Source organism: Etheostoma cragini, chromosome 3 (genome assembly GCF_013103735.1).
Source record: "Etheostoma cragini isolate CJK2018 chromosome 3, CSU_Ecrag_1.0, whole genome shotgun sequence".
Classification (NCBI taxonomy): Eukaryota; Metazoa; Chordata; class Actinopteri; order Perciformes; family Percidae; genus Etheostoma; species Etheostoma cragini.
In genome coordinates, this window is record NC_048409.1 from 6,695,818 (window position 1) to 6,712,460 (window position 16,643).

Sequence of the window (16,643 nt, forward strand, 5' to 3'; positions counted from 1 at the left end):
TGTTATGTAATCAGACATTTGAGAACACAACGCACGCAAGGAAACAAAGTGAAGTAGATGCTAAGACTGTTATGATGTATCTACTGAGAATTGTTAGGACAACACCGACTTTACATGAATATGACATACGTATTACATATATTCAATCAATACTACAAGGAACACCTAGCAAGCACTTGTTATAATGGTGATTATGATATTCAAATAAACCCCATTACTTTATTCCAAAAAGGCACATTTTGTGGGTTGACCAGTGATGCTAGAATCTTTGACCAATAGGGCGTCTTAGATATGTTAGTTAATAGTTTTTAGGTCACACATGCCACTACCTTTGTGTAATGGAACCAACTTAGCTGCTTTCCATCACCATGCAAAACTATTAATACTTTCAAGTTAATAGAGATACAACCATTATGTCTCGCTGATAGCAGCAGCTGTATTTGTGAGTTTTACAGTATGTGTCACATGATGTTAAAGCTGATGAAAGTAAGAAGCTTGAACTTGCAAATGTCTGCCGAGCTGGTTCAGAGTTTACTAACTTAATACATTAAAAAGTGATGAACTAGTTTAAATCCTGGGGCGAAGGAATACACTTCAGCAGTCAAAATTTTCTTGAAGACATCAAGTTTTGACTGACATTTGCCCAGATGAACTTTGTCTGGCCAAAGTTAAGGCGGCATCAGTCATGACCTTCCCTGTTTTACGCTCCGCTGCCTGGGAGCCATGCCAGGCCTCTCACAGGAGGTGAAGGGAGAGTCAATGATCCTCTGTTCCCTGGAGGTTCTGTGCTTTGATCAGACAGATGCAGCGCTGCACCAGACAGCTATGAAGGAGGTGACGATGATCTTGTAAAACTGAACGAGTGGTGTTCTGAAGATCTGCCATGCATGTGGACATATTCAATTTGATCGATTTGTGAACACTAAATAGGCTCCCAAGTTCCTCAGAGTTAAAAGTGACAAGAAATGTTATAGCCATCGTATTTTTGAAAGGTATTTCCAACTAGTATAATTCCTAGTCTTAATGATACCCTAGGTGAATTAGCAGTGTGTACTTTCTTTTATGTTAATTCGTATTATTATTGCAGTTGGCTAGAATGCACACATGAGTTCTAGTGCCCCCTGCTGAAAGGCATGAAGCAATAAAGAGCCATTTATCACTGAAAGCATTCATTTCCCCAGAAATGAATTGTCTGACTGAGTGATTAATACAGAACAGAGTGGCAGCTTGTTGTAACTTGCACGTTTTGCTTTAACATTCAGCGTGCATCTAAAGAAAGTAGTCTCTGTCTGTATGTCTGTCCTTTGATTTTCCTGACAACTGTTCATCAAATCAACATCGCACTTTGCGTGTGAATTGCTGAGGACCCAAAGAAGTGCAGTGTTGAGTGTGAGTTCTTGAGATCTACAGGAAATATGTATAAGCTATACATTGTGTACACACTGTGTAGTGTAGGGTAGTGCAGTGACACTGCTGAACAGCATGCTGGGGACAAGCATCAGCGATTTGACTTTCCAAATAAAAGCTTTTTTTCTCTGAAATACCCTGGTCCCGAACAGCTAGCTGCTAGCACATCCCCGTTCCCAACAGGCACTGCACTGTTATGAATACATAAGAACACTGGCGTAAAATAAATCTGTTTCGAAATGGACATTAAAAAGAACAAAGTGTTCATCTGCAAGTTAATCATGTGCATGTATACTCAGAACATCAGATGGCTGAGATGATAAATAAAATTGTATAAAATACTGAATTTCATTCAAAGTTAGCTGTGAAGTAAGAATAAAATCAATGATACCATTAAAAGTGTACGAGCACAAGCTCGAGCCTTAAATAAAAACCTTTTTCTGCTCATTTTCATTGTTAAATGGGGGACTGTGGCTCAGTAGAGTAGAGCGGAGAGAGAGGTAGAGCGGTTGCTTGCCAATCGGAAGGTTGGTGGTTCAATCCCTAGCCCTGCAGTCCCCAGTCGAAGTGTCCTTGGGCAAGACACTGAACCCCAAGTGTGCCCTGACGCTGCGCATCAGAGTGTAAATGTGTGTGAGTGTGTATCTGAGTTGCAGGTTACCTTGAAAGGCAAACTTGGCCACAGTGCATGAATGTGTGTGAATCATGAATGGTTCCTGTATGATGTAAAAGTGCTTTGAGCAGTCAATAAAACTAAAAAAGGGCGATATAAGAACTGTTCATTTACAAATAACAAGACTAAAACACATGGGCGGTGAGCCTGGACAGAGCCTTAACAATACAGTAAACTGCATAAAATTAGCACTAATTGGTTAGCAGACTGGAAAAGTCTTACCACATTCTAACAGTTGTCCAAGAACCCTTCAATGAATCAAGCGTGTGTTCAAACCCTAATTCACAGCTGATTTAAATGTCATGTTAAGAGAGATCAGTGTTGTGTTTCAAAGTCTTAAAGATGCTAATGAGTCTTCAGTATTTCAGTTTCTTTCAGAGTAAAAGAGACATGGTCAGATCTGTAGAGGCTTCCTGGGTCTGAAAATCAAAGGCCTCATTGAAAACCAAATAGAGCAACATCAGTGGATTACAAGGTTTCAAACAGCAGGGCTCCACGGTCAACACAGGGAGAGAAAGGCCGAGTCAGGGAATCACCAAGTGATTGAAATCACAAGTGGAAGTTTTAAAGAGGTGAGTTTTAACATGATCCAAGCGTTGTTGTTAAAAATGATGTCTTTAAAGCTGCTGTAATAGATCTTTTATTTATATACTGTGTATAATAAAGGTTGTTAGGTAAGCACAACAGGCCATATAGAGTCTTAAAACTGACTGGTTTATAGCACATTTCATACACAGATATTACACAAAGAATTCCAAGAAGTCTGTTTTTTGTGAAATAAATTGATGAAAATTTTGAATTGATCATTTAGATAACACATCGTTAAAGTAAATGCATGGACCTATTTTTGCATTTTTCTATAATTTTTAAGAAAAGCTCTTTCATTCTCATAAATTATATATTAACAGATGTTATAAGACATGGGCCACACAGCTAAGATAACAGCTGCAGCATATTGTGAAATACAAAATTAAACTTTATAGCTGTTTGATACTAATTGATAATGAATTGAAACTTAAATCAAACAATATCATATGTGTATATATCTATATTACACTGGGTTCTGTGTCAGTATAAGATAAAGACTGAAGTGAATGATGCTATCAACATGTCAGGTTCAATGAACTCACTCCTTGAAATGTAATGTGCACTTTAGATCTAACTTCAAAGAGGCTGCTTGTCTTATCAGGTAGCAACACCACATCTTATAGAGGCTACAGTTTTGAAATGTGGAAAGTAACTCAAGTACTGCACTTAACTACATATTTCAGGTACTTCCATTTTGTTACTTTATCCTTCTACTCCTCAAAATTTCTGTAGGGAAAGTTTTGCCCCAAGACATATATTTTACATCTATACACATTACTTTGCAGATTGAGATTTTACATAGATTAGAAACATTTTGTATGATAAATATATAAAATGTTTATTATAATTAGAAAATATGATGGATTCTTACTAATGTATTAGGCCTTTCGACATTCCAACAGTATATCAATTGGTTCAACTGAGCTCCACCTCAATAGACCAACTCAACAATAGTAATAATACAGCAAGATAGACTTCTTTTCTGAGAGGTTTCTCTCCATATATCTATTCCTGATTATTGCTTATATGTATTATTACATATTTTTTAATGTCTGCATATAATAGAGGCTAAATATAACACAAAGTACACACAAAATAACACAAAATAATCAAAAGCATGTATCCATTTTGAAAAAAAACATTTACTTGAAATATCAACATTTTCTCAAAAAGTATAAATAATGATTTATGATTGATTTCAAATTTTTATACAAAAATAATACATTAGGAGGAGAAATAGAATCATGTCCTGTCCCACAAGTATGAGTGCCCTCTGATCAGATGGCAGTAGATGTGCCTATAATAACAGTCACAAGCCAACCAACATAATAATAACAAATGTGACCTAATATTGAACAGGAGACTGGATCTGGCACACTTATGATTGCAGGGTTCAGTAGTCAAAATGCCATTTTTGTCTCATAAAAACATGGGTGGTTATAGTGATTCTTGATGCCAAATTTGGTCCTCATCTCAACCTTTCTCATCATTGTCCAGCTAAGTTCAGGTTAACTGTAACTGAATCTTTGTTCGGACAGAACCTTGCTCACAAAGTAAACAGGCCATGGGAAAATGACATAAACTGGACACAAACACACACCTGCACGCCTGTAGCCTATAGTTACTTAGGTAGACTAAGCCCAAACAGTCAAAAATAGGCAGAAGGAAGTTCGCTGCTACCTTTACACCTCTTCCTAACATACAGAACTCTGGTAGATGGAGTGAGGAGAATTGTCCAGATATATTTTGAGCAATGTCGCAAAGTGATGAGGGATGGGCTTTTTTTTTGCTACCTTTTTGATTTCTCCCTCTGCAAATAAGTGTGTAAGTTCTTTATTTTTAACTAACGCCATTTTAGCTGCGGATTAAATAAGATGCCACTTCTCAACTTCATAAAGGAGTCTCCGTTCCTCCATGTTGACAGGAGGGAAAACAGAAGCTTTGCCACAAAGAGCCAGGGCTGAGCCGGTTAACCGACACACGGAGCAGGGTGAAACAATCTGATGTTGGCTAGTTTGCATCATGTCCAGTTAAGAAGAGGTGTGAAACTGTCCGCGTGGGCGTCTGTACCCACAGCAGCCGCTCCTCTCCCCAACATTTCTCAGTCTTTGTGGATTCCTGTATGATTAGAGCAGCTGCTATCACAACATTGCGCTCTTTCATGTTTCTCTCCTTCACAAAATACCAGACTAACATGACTTGTTTTGTTTCTGAATACTTGTCAATATTTTCATTCTAACCTTGGGGGGTCCTGCCACCATGATGTAAGATGAGGAGTTATTAACAATATTTGTCCTATTTGGTATCTCTTCACATTGAGGCAGGAAGTGGGAGAAGTAGGAGGAAGAGGGCGAGACCCATTCCTGAAATTCACCTGAACCTGTGTGCAAACAACATGGAGGGGAAGGGCCGCATTAAAGTGTGTGATTCAGTCTCCCTCCGTAGACATTGCAGGCTGACTCGTATTCTTTGGCATTTTTGTCACACATACATCCATCTGCTTTTGTGTTATTTTACAGGCAGCTTTATCAACAGCAATTCCAGTACAGTAAATATAAGCATAATTGTTGGTGACTTCACTGATAGTGCATATTCATTTCCAGTCTCAAGTGTGTGGAGTTCTGTGCCAAGTCCAGTTTTACCTAGCATCGCGTATTGACGCATTGCATAGTCCTCTCAAGATTGTCAAAGTCTTTTCAATCACAGTATACACATTGAACAACCTGAAATGATGAATCCCTCACATTCATCGCCTGCACTTTTGCAAGCACAGTAAAACTGAGTGTGAAAAAAGAACATGGAAGACTCCTTTAAAGCCAAGTAGGAATGTCAAATGCATGCACAAGATCAATGGGGTCATTGGGATTGTCACACAGTTCTGCTCACGTGCAAAGTAATTTGTGTAGGCATCCAGGAACTTGTTGTGAGTCTTTCAGCCCCCACAGAGGCGGATATTTGTGTCTGTTACTTTTGGGTTGTCTTCATATTTCCACCTTAAATCAGAGTGTAACATAAGTTTGTCCCAGAGCCTTCGTTCAAGTCCATATCACAACAGTTTCTGAGCGCTTTTTTGGGTGCTTGGTTTTTGTTCCTTTTGTAATTTCAGATAAGAGGATGACAGGGGGGCATAAAAACTCTTACCTAAAAAACTGAATACTGGTTTCAAAGATTGTGTTAAAATCATCCTTGTTGATCATTTGTGTGCGGCGGAAGGGGAATCCAGTCTCCTCACTTTCAGGTGCAATGGGTTTCCCCCACCCCCTTCCCCCCCATACCATCCCCATTTTCACCGCATGGCCCACAGTTGTCGCCACTCCTCTCGTTTTGTTGACTGACTCATCATCCAGTGCGCCGTTTCTGGTTATTAAGAGTTGTCATGGTTACCGCTGGGAGAGGGTGGAAAAATGTGCTCCCGTTGCCGGGCACCGAGGCAGTCAGGTGGACGCTCTCACCAAGCTTGAAGAGGACACTGAAAGGAGAAGGAAAGAAATGTGAGACAGAGTAGACTCGCGTTACATAAAACAATAAATATAAGCTGTCCAGTAACACAGGTATACATCATGTGCATTAAGGCTGCCTGAAAGGGACAAATGAAACCTATATAAAAAATACCAGTAGTGGAAAGTAACAAAATACAGCTTTGAGATACTACAAGTTTTTCCATTTTATGCTACTTTATACTTTTACTTAACTACATTTTCAGAGGGAAACATTGTAATTTTTACTCCAATAAATGTAACTTACAGTAACTTGTTACTTTCACATTTAGAGTATAAATAGATATCATAATGTTCTAAAATATCATGCATTGTCATAGGTTAATTAGGTAGACTTGCACCTCTATCAACTACAACATAAAAGTTCAGTTTACATTATGCAATAATATTAGATACTAGATACTAGATTACTTTGTATATTTTAAGTATATGTTGTTGCTTGAGTACAAGGATTTTTACTTATAATGTTGTTGTTTTTATAGTATGGTACTCTTTACTAAGTAAATTATGTGAATACGTCTTCCACGACTGGTAAATACATCACCGTGGCACCTTCATGTGCCACACCTGACCAAATACATTCCCCATCCCTCTTCCCCTGACTCTCAAAAGCCTTGTTTCAATTGAAATGCTCTCTGTTTTCTAGATTGTGGAATTTATTTCCCCCTGCCTCTCCAGGGATATAGGCAGGTGACCCTGGTGTAACCCTGCGGCCCGCAAACAGCTTCACCTGATAAAGCTGACCCGCTGCTAAGACTTGAGTCATTAGATGCCGGGTTCTGAGCAGAGGTGAGTTTGCAACGGACTCAGGTATAATGGAGGGTTCTCTGTAAACAACGAGTGTTATAAAGTCTGAGCATGCTGGTCGTGTCATGAGAAGAAGGCTGCCCCGTCCAAATAAAGCCCTGATAAGAAAATACCTGGGAGAGCCTGCTAGTTAATTACTCTCCAAATAAATGTGTTTGTGAAATGCCACAAGGTGGTGATGCCAGTGGTGGGAAGTAACCACCAGTACTTTCACTCAAGTGCTGCACATAAGTAAAATTTGAAGGTACTTGTACAACATTTCAGAGGATAATACTTTTTACTGCACCAATTTTTTTGACAGATGTAGTGAGCAGTTGCTTGGCATATTAAGAGAAACAGGAGATAGGCTTATAAAATCTGTCCATCCATCAATTAGTTGATTAACAGAAAATAAGTTTTAAAAAAGGACTAAAATGTCATAGTTTATAGCTCTTCAAATCAAACAATTTGCTTTCAAATAGTTAAAATTTTAGTTAGTTATACATAGGAAGTCACCTCAGTGTTCTAATGTTTTTATAAACAATTAATTGAGGAAAAAGGGGTAATTGATAACAATAATACTAATTCTCAGTTTGAGCCTTACAATGTTATTATTAAAGATTAAACCAATGGTTTTTGGTTATGTGTGTTTGGTTGCAGCCACTTGTCATTCTTTAGTTTACATAAGTCGGAAACGTTTAATTTACAGCCGATCACATATCTAAAACCACTCCATCTGTATAAATCCTACAGTATTTAATGTGTTTAAGTAGTTCTTGAGTGTGTTTTCACAAATAAGGTCTAGTAGTTTTGTATAGTATTGTAGTAGTAGTGCACGTAATATTTATGAGTACTTTTTCCACCACAGGGTAGCTTAAAGCATTTATCACAACATTTACCTTAATTATTTTGCAGAAGTGTATTAATAAACCTCTGATTGACCCCCAAGAGAGAGCAAAATCCTGACCAAAATATGGCTACATTATGTAGCCTCAGAGAGATTTGTTTTACTTTCTGCCTCTTGTGAAGGTACACCGCACTTTGAGCTATCATCCCATCAACCCATCTGTCAGTAGCAGCGCGACAGTACAAGTGCTCGGCCCCAGCGTGGGAAATTGAGCGTGTGAACACACTGTGGACGACATTTCAGGCTAGAGCGATCACCGAGAGCAGGGAGAAGTAGGAAAGAGGAAGAGGTGTAATTACTCCCCACCCGGCCCATCTCATCTCCAGCCTCACTGTAGCATGGAGGAAAGTAGCAGCACACAAGGCTGGAGAACTTTGATTAACAGCGGGGCTCATTTCCTGATCGCATAGGTAACTCTCACCGGGGAGAGGAAAGTAAAAGGAGGCTGCGTTAATCAAGGCGTTCAGGCTGAGCTAGCAGCTGATTGATTAGACGTCTGTTGAAGAGGAAATAGGAATTCTGAGGAGTATACCATCCATATATCTGTCTGGTCTATTGGTTTGGAGCCGCATGAATGCATCAGCAGCAGCCTTGAACAACAACTAAAGGAAGTAAAAGCAACAGTATGCACGGCTACATAAATGATGTGATTAGTATGCCATTTTGGTGATTCTACCTATTTCAACTGCGTGACTGAACTAATAAAATTGTATTTACCCAGGAGAGACCCCCAAGTTGCACCATCTTGTTTACGGGGCCGTCCTAATGTGACAGGAATTAAACAAGTCAACACACAATCACAATACACACACACACACACACACACATTTCTCCCTGTCATGATGTAGTTCCTGGTGTCAGTGTGTGCTTTTGATAGTGTTGTTTCTCTCAATCAGAACAGGGTGAGCGAGACTTCTGTGTATCAGTGGTGATGAGAGAGCTAATCAAAGTGTTTACAGTACTTTTTAAAAGAGAGATTTCATGAAACGATAGTACTACCTGTTGATATAAGTGAGAATTATAACTAAAAGTGCAATAACATCTTAGATTTACTGCTGATTCTCATGCAAATACCCCCATATTGATTACAGACGCTGACTTTTGATCTAAATTCCACAATGGCAGCCAGACAGAGGTGAGAACATGCATCTAACTGTGAATGGGTATGATGACTAAGGACTGACCGTCTTGCTTGAGGACATTGAGCTGAGGGTGCTGATGCTGTTGGCGTCTGTGACCACCATGGCCGAGGGGAAACGTGACTGGTGGGAATATTGTGGGGGCTCTTGTTTGTGAGGATACACTGCAAAGGAAAAGCAGACAGATAGTTAGATTTCTAAACTTGTACATGAATGTTTTTAAAAAACCTTATATGAGGGGGGACATTAAAAAGCAGGACGTTTATGTTGAGCAACGTGTCCACTTAGCTTAATTCCTGAAAATACCAAAGTCTCAAGAGAAGAAGATCTGATCTAAAATCTAGTATTTATGAGTGGAGCTAGCTTTCTTTTAATATTGACAGACAGACAGCAGCAAAAGATTTGACTCCTGTCGTCTCGTGGGCAGAGATGTGTCCGTGCATGACACCAAAACTGAATTTCAGCAAGGAAACCACACCTAATAGATTATAATAGAGTGAAGACGGTGTTTTATAGGCTGTTTTTATAGAGATATTGCCTTGTTCACACTACAGTATTTACTGTATACCAGTTATATAACTTACTCGTTCCCAATCTTGAAACTGAACCACTAAAAGAGTCCCTAATGTCACTATAAGGATAGGAAAGAATCAAAAACACATGTCCTCTACACAACTGTTCATTTGTTTATGTGAAATATTGGACCGTTTTAACCTTTCAGGCCTCTTAAATGATTGAAACCTAACTTTTTAGCCAAAAAGGTTGGGCACCAAAGATGTATCTGATTTTCAAAGCACAATAGAAGCTTGTATACAAAGAAGAGTAAGTAAGTAGAGTAGAAAGGAGTGTTACTGACTGTGGGAGTGTGTGACAGTAGCCATGAACGGCTGCTGGCTCATGTGGCTGGGGGACTGCTGCATCAGGCTCTGCTGGTGGGGGCTGTGGAGCTGCTGGGAAAACTGCACCGGCTGCAGTGCCGCGAGGCTGCCCGCCACGCTGTTGATCACCGGCACCGGCTGGGATTGCGACGTGTTTAAACCTAGTGAGACACAGCGAAAACCTCAGTTGAACCGTGTCACGATGAAATAAATTCAATGACTTCTTTTCTGGAGGGCCGGAGGACTTACTCTGTGCTATTGCCATGACTCCAGACAGAGGCATGATGAGGTTTTGTGTCTGCTGATGGCTGTGATGGGAATTGTGGATGTTGGTCAGTGTACTGACTGGAGGAAGTCCTCCACCTGAACCTGAAATCTGGAGAGAGATGAAAGAAACAAACTTAGAGAACTGATTTATTGCTGTGGCATTTTTGTTATAACAGACTACAACACTCAAAGTTAGTGTCTGCTATGTCAATTCACATAAACGTATTTTCAAAGTGAAACAGATGTTGGCTACTAAACAAACAAAAGAAGTAAATGTTGACTTGGTTTATGTTCTTTTGTATAACACTACACTTGTGTAACTCCACTCATATACAGCACACATGCAAATACTGATAAGAAACGAAAAGTAAAGACGAAATAATCATACAAAAAACTTTAGCAGGAAGACTGTGCATGAGTTTTTGTAGCACATTGACCGTGTTTGTACCTGCATGCTGGTAATACCAGCATGCATAATAATGCTAGTAATGGCTAGTAATCTGGATCAGGATCTTCCAATTTGTGGGACTGTGACTTTTTGACTACTGCCCGCTTCCCACAGAGGACAGAACAGCAAAACACTCATCAGAAAACGAGAATATACTGTTGAATACATACAACAGTGGCTGCCCTCGCTGTGGTCATTTCACATAATGTCGCTTCAAAAGGCAGAAGTATTTTGATCTGACAGGGAAGTTAGTAAATAGTTTTGAACATTTCAGTTGCGATATAGCATTATTGCCCTAATTGACCAGTTAAGTGGTTTAATTTTTCGTTGATGGGATTTTTCATTTTGGTGTAAGAAGAATAATATATTCTATATTCTATTTTGACAGTAAATCACACATCACGTATCAGAAGTATTGTTGCACCACCACCCAAACGCTTTGGGCCCATGCACGGGTTTCCTTGTCACTGATCAAATATTGGACTAGGGCAGAAGGGAGAAACTCTGAAGTAGACACACTGAAAAAAAAACTGGGGTATAATCAAATGTTGGCGTCATGTCAGTGGCAGAACAAGCAGTGCTCCACCTGTGGCTCCACTTTTCAAGGCATTTAATCAATAAGAACAGAATGTTTCATTGTCAGGCGTATTGGCTGAGCGATGAACATGCCTGGTACACTCTGGTGAAGGCTAGTCCAGCCATGGCCTGCCACCCCTGCTCCACCTTCCAAACAGAGCAGCACAATGAGCTATTTGTGCTTGTACGTTTATGCTAATAGCAGGCCAGGTCTTATCTAATCTGAGGCCATGAAGGCCCAGGTGTGTTCACTCACCATCTTGACGTCAGGTGACAGCAGACTGTGGCTGTGGTCCAATCCTCCCGGAGACACCTGCTGAAGCACCGATTGGCTGGTCGCCATGCCGTTGCTACTGTGGTGACTTATGGTCGTGGAGGAGGTGACCTCACCGGGGCCTTGGCTGTAACGCACTGAGAGAGAGAGAAACAGAATGTTAGTTTCACCTGTCGTGTCATACAACTGTAACACTTACAGTACGTGGGGCAGAGAGATAGTAGCGTCAGCCTGGTTCTGTGCTGAGAAACGCCGCTTTCACTTCAATCAACCTGCTCTTTGACTCAGACAGGGGAGGACAGAGCAAACAAACACTGTGACCCGTCTGCTGCTATCTGCGTAACTGAGCCAAGGCCATTCACTGTGTTCACTGACTCACAACAGTAGAACTCCTATCAGATCTGATCAACAAACAAATGTTACCCATCCTAATTACATCAGTGGGAAATGTAACCAGTACTTTAAACAAAATGTACTTAAAGTAGAAGCAATCGTACTCAGTCTGCAAAAAATGTGTCCGATTTTTTATATACCGATGCTGATGCATCAGTATACAAAAAGCAGCATTTTGCTTTTGTAGCTGGCTCGAGGTGGATTTAACTACGTCATATACAGTTCACTTCAGTCCAGTGATTCACCAACCAAGGGGTCCGACTCCCTCTAAAGGGCCACAAGATAAATTTGAGGGGGAGATGATTAATGTGGTAGGACAGAAGAAAAAAGTTCTGCTACATAAAATTGTCTAACCTGTGATTATAGCTCTTTCAGCCTAAATGAAATGATCTAAGAAGTACATTTTGAGAGTTAATCAGAGGGATTATTACATAACATCTACGTAACAAATTGTAAAAGTAACTAGAAAACTACTAAAAACCTGTCAGATAAATATGGTGGAGTAACAAGACTAAATTTAAGGACCTTACATTTTTACATTAGTGTAGTGTTTGAGTAAATGCACTTTTCGTACAATTTTCACTTATTCACAGTGAAGTTGCACTGAAAATGAAATTCTGCTTTTAGTGCCATCCCTTAAGCTTGTGTCTAGACTTAGTGTTGTCTGTCACTGGTGGCCCGAAGGAATGCTTCACCCCACCACAACCGACAATCAAATGCCTGTTTGCCGATGCAGGCCCCCTCTGATACCAACAGAGTAAACATTACACAATAACAAGCAATGTCAAACACATTCTTATCCTGTGGTCTCAGCCTTACGCTCTCTAAAGTGTCCCTCCCTCAGTGACAGTGTAGAGACAGACTCTGTTTGCACTCAGATCTCCCATCTTCCCCGAGCCCTCCGTCCCTGACCCAGGTGTGACAGCTTGAATGCCCTGTCAAAGTCGGTCAGACATGACAGCAGGCATTGACATGCAGTGATTTTAAAATAAAAAGGAGGGAGAGGCGCTGACACTAAATGTGACCGATGAAGGGGGCATTGATTTCTTGTCAGTGCTGAAAACTGGAACAGGATGTGTTTGCAGATCTGAATTGTTTGCCTCAGGTGTCAGGGAAGCAAATTGCAAATTACCGCAAATTAATCTTTCTTTGAGTTGGTGGATGTGGGTTCAGGTCGGCTATATGTCCACGCTTTACACTGCAGTTATTGCCGCTCTCATGTCTGTGCACAAATTAAAAAAGCTACAGTCAGCAGTTGGTTTAGCTTAGCATAAAGTGGGGGGAGCAGCTGGTCTGGCTCTGTCCAAAACAAACAAGAAAACAGATATGACATGTTACTACTGAGCTTTAGAGATGCTGGTAACTTTAGTCAGATTTTCTTTAACCTTTTGACAAAGTCAGGCTAGTTGTTTCCCCCTGCTTTCAGTCTTTATGCTAAGCTAAGCTAAGCTGACTGTCTTTAGGCTCCAGCTCCACATTTACCAGACAGACATGAGAGTGTTATCGATCATCTAACTCTCATTAAGAAAGCAAACAAGCATATTTTCCATAATGTTGAACTATTCCTTTAACTACGGACAGAAACCTCGATGTCTGATGCCAGAGCACCATATTTCATCCTCCAGAGTACCTGTCCTCCATTTTGTTCATCCCACAGACTTCATATTGTCTTCAGGAACATACTAGCAACCCCACAACACTCCACCACGCCTTGTAAACATTGCCGCAGAACAATAAAGCACTCTATTGGACTCATGACCCCCATTGCCACACAATAGAGGAGGACTCATAAAAAGGCAGTTATCTCGAAGCTGGGCGACCTCTTAAAGTGCCAGACAGAGAAAAGGATGCTATTCAGGCCAGTTTTGTTTCTTTGGGTTCAGCAGTAATTGCAGCTGTAGGGAAACTAGTTGTAAGGAAGGAGGACTTCAACAATCTAAACTAAGAGACTCTGGGTTTCTAGAAAGCAGGTTTTCTGCAGACACACTTAAAGTCACTAAGCACTTATAATAATAATAATTTAACTTGGAGATTCCGTAAAACTAAAGTTTTGCTCTGGCAAGATGAGACAATCTGTGAAAAACTGAGGCGTCCTTTTAAAGAGTAGGGGGAGGGCGAGAACTTCAGAAGGGGAGTGGCAGCAAGGATCTTCAGCAGGTTTAAAAGGCTCTAGCTCCCTGTGTGACCCATGTAAAATCAAAGCCTGCCTCCCCAACCCCAGGCAGTGCTCATTGTAGTGCCGCTGCATATGACAGACCTCCTGGGTCTCTGCAGGACGTAGCCAGTCTCTTCTTTGTGGTTTTCTGGGAGACACAGAGCAGTGGAAACTGCAGACCTAGGCCATCCTTTTCTGTGTGTGTCTTGTTTTAAGCTAGCCTAAGGGGGTGATGGAAACCCACGCAACCCACGGATAATCCCCCCCTACTACTGTGTCGGATCAGGAACTTCTGAGTCTGCTAGTTTTGTTACATGCAGAAGGATGCAGCTCAACCTACACGGCAATGATTCAATTTTATGATGACTTAGCCTTGCAAAATACCAGTATCTTAAAATACTCTATAACAAGTAAAACTCCTGCATTCACACACACACACACACACACACACTGCATTCATTTACACAGTAAATGTACAGAAAGTATTATTCGCCCCAAGGGGTCACTAGATAAATGTGAGGGGTTGTAAGATGGTAAATGGGGCAGGAAAAAGAAAAAGTTATGCAACGCGCATTTTTATGAATTTACAATAATCTGTGTTTTTTTTCATCTGTTAGGTTTAACAGTTAAACCTTATTTTAAAAAAAGGTTTAGAGGAGAACGTCGTCTGTGGTGGAACATCTATAACTGACATCTGATAATTGCCAAGGGGCCATAACCAGACTCTGATTTTTGTAAGCAAAGTGGTCCTATTGGTTTTGAACCAATAGTTTAATCCTCAGCTATGCATCATATTTTGAAAGAATATCTTATTTTGAAAAGGTTGTTGTTGTCAAATAACTATAGTGAAGTGAAAAGTGCAATATTTTGCGGAGCAAAAGTACAAGGTAACATCCAATAGAAATACTCAGGTAAACATCCTTTAAAATTATGTTTGCATAAGAAAATCTAATATCTGTAAAAATACATTTGTAAGTAACATATTCAGATCTAACCATACTCTCTCAGGCTACACGACCTGCCCACTTTACTACAAGACACGCCCACTCCACTACACCACAAACCTCTGAGATAACTTCCTGCAATAATTTACTTATTTAAACCCAAGCCATGGTCTTTTTCCTAAATCTAACCAAGCAGTTTTTGTGTGCATAACATAACCTAGTTTGGTGCCCACCCAACTGCGATCGTTTTAAGGGCGAGTCATATAGTAGGTGTATCCTGTAGTACTGTGGACCCACAGATAAACCCGCTTGGAAATATTGGCCGTTGCCCCCAGAGACTAAAACGTCGTCAGACCAATTGCCAATGGGTTCCAAGATTAAGCTGAGATAAATGCTTCAAAGTAAAATGGCGTAAATAAAATGGATTATTTGAGCTCAGTAAACGTTATGAGTGGATAAACAGTAAGTAAATATTTCATTGGAAAACACAGGTGTGTGCACACATATGCCTCCTGACAAACTATGCCATCTGCCTGGAATCTGTTTCATTTCTGTAAGTAAAAAGGTCCCCACCAAAACTGCACCCCACACTGTTTGATTGTCTATCCAGTTGTGACCGACGGATTAACGAACTGAAACAGAATCAATAAAAACTCCCAAAGTAAGAGTTTCCTTGATCTGACCCAGCAGTGACCTCCCTCGTATGACTGAAGGTGTGGCGACGGTTTAAGGAGGGGGGTGACTGGCTTTCTCTGTAGGCGAAGAAGGGGTCATCAGTCCTGTCTGGCCAGAAAAGAGCCAATACTTCAGTGGACAGCTCCTGCTGCTTCAAGTCTGCACCCAGCCTCAGCAACTATACCAGTGCCCATAAAGATGAAGGGGGGAGGCTTTAAAATCAGTCCTCCTCAAGGCCCAGCAGAGACAAATGAACCTAGGTTACAGTGACTGCAGTCTTCTAATACACCACAGACAATGGGACTTCCTGCTGAGGGAGAGTATAGAGAGTAGAAGTCAGAGGAGCCCCTAATCAAAGGCCTGGGAGATGTAGTAGCAAAGGATTTTAATTGTCCATTAAGCATGCATAATACAGGCCGTGCCCTAGCAACGCAATGAGACGCCCTGCTGGGATATTATTGTCAGGCCAGGGGCTGACACTGAAAAACAGCTGATGCTGTCGGCAGGATGCCAGCAGGACACCTTGTAAGAAGCCAGGTCTTTTGGGGGGGGAGCAAAGTGTTTTCCGCCGTGCAACCTTATCGCTGACCCCTCTGGCTTGGACACCTGAGGTCAATGCCTGGTCAGGTGAAGAAGAAAAAAAAAACTCAAGCAAATAGACAATCACCAAAGGTAAAAGAGCAAGCCAAGGCAAACAGTTTGTTTTCCCTTCAAAGCTTGCCTCATGTTCGAACACGAGAGGACAACAATAGGTTCTGAGTGAGACTCTCAAATCACAGTTTTATGGAGGGTGAGTGATGGCACGGAGGATAATGCTCCGTGAGGGCTGTTAGCTTTGTATTTATGTCGTATACACCAGGTAGACTCAGTCAACACTAATTACTCCAAAAGGCAAACAGGTCAGGGTGAAATGGTCAGAGCAATAACACACAGCATTTCCTTGTTTTGGAGACTCTCCGAGCAGAGTCATTAGCAACCTGCATGGAAGTTGAAATGTGGAAAAGACAGCGTAATGTTGAGTAAATCTGGATCTGTC

At 40.8% G+C, this 16,643-nt stretch overlaps 1 protein-coding gene across 4 annotated transcripts in view; it reads right to left on the minus strand.

The window, feature by feature from the left end:
- Positions 1–3,790: 3,790 nt before the first annotated feature.
- hnf1ba (HNF1 homeobox Ba) overlaps positions 3,791–16,643 on the minus strand; it is a 19,556-nt gene continuing 6,703 nt past the window's right edge. For 2 of the 4 annotated variants that reach the window (XM_034867517.1, XM_034867516.1), the window contains 6 exons: positions 11,423–11,577; positions 10,125–10,251; positions 9,854–10,036; positions 9,043–9,161; positions 8,576–8,620; positions 5,271–6,137 (listed from right to left, as the gene is read on the minus strand). In XM_034867517.1, the coding sequence (XP_034723408.1) occupies positions 6,117–6,137; positions 8,576–8,620; positions 9,043–9,161; positions 9,854–10,036; positions 10,125–10,251; positions 11,423–11,577 (650 nt within the window). In that variant the 3' untranslated portion in view covers positions 5,271–6,116. Of the gene's footprint in view, positions 6,138–8,575; positions 8,621–9,042; positions 9,162–9,853; positions 10,037–10,124; positions 10,252–11,422; positions 11,578–16,643 lie in introns of all 4 variants that reach the window. The other 2 variants (XM_034867519.1, XM_034867518.1) reach the window with 2 other exon arrangements.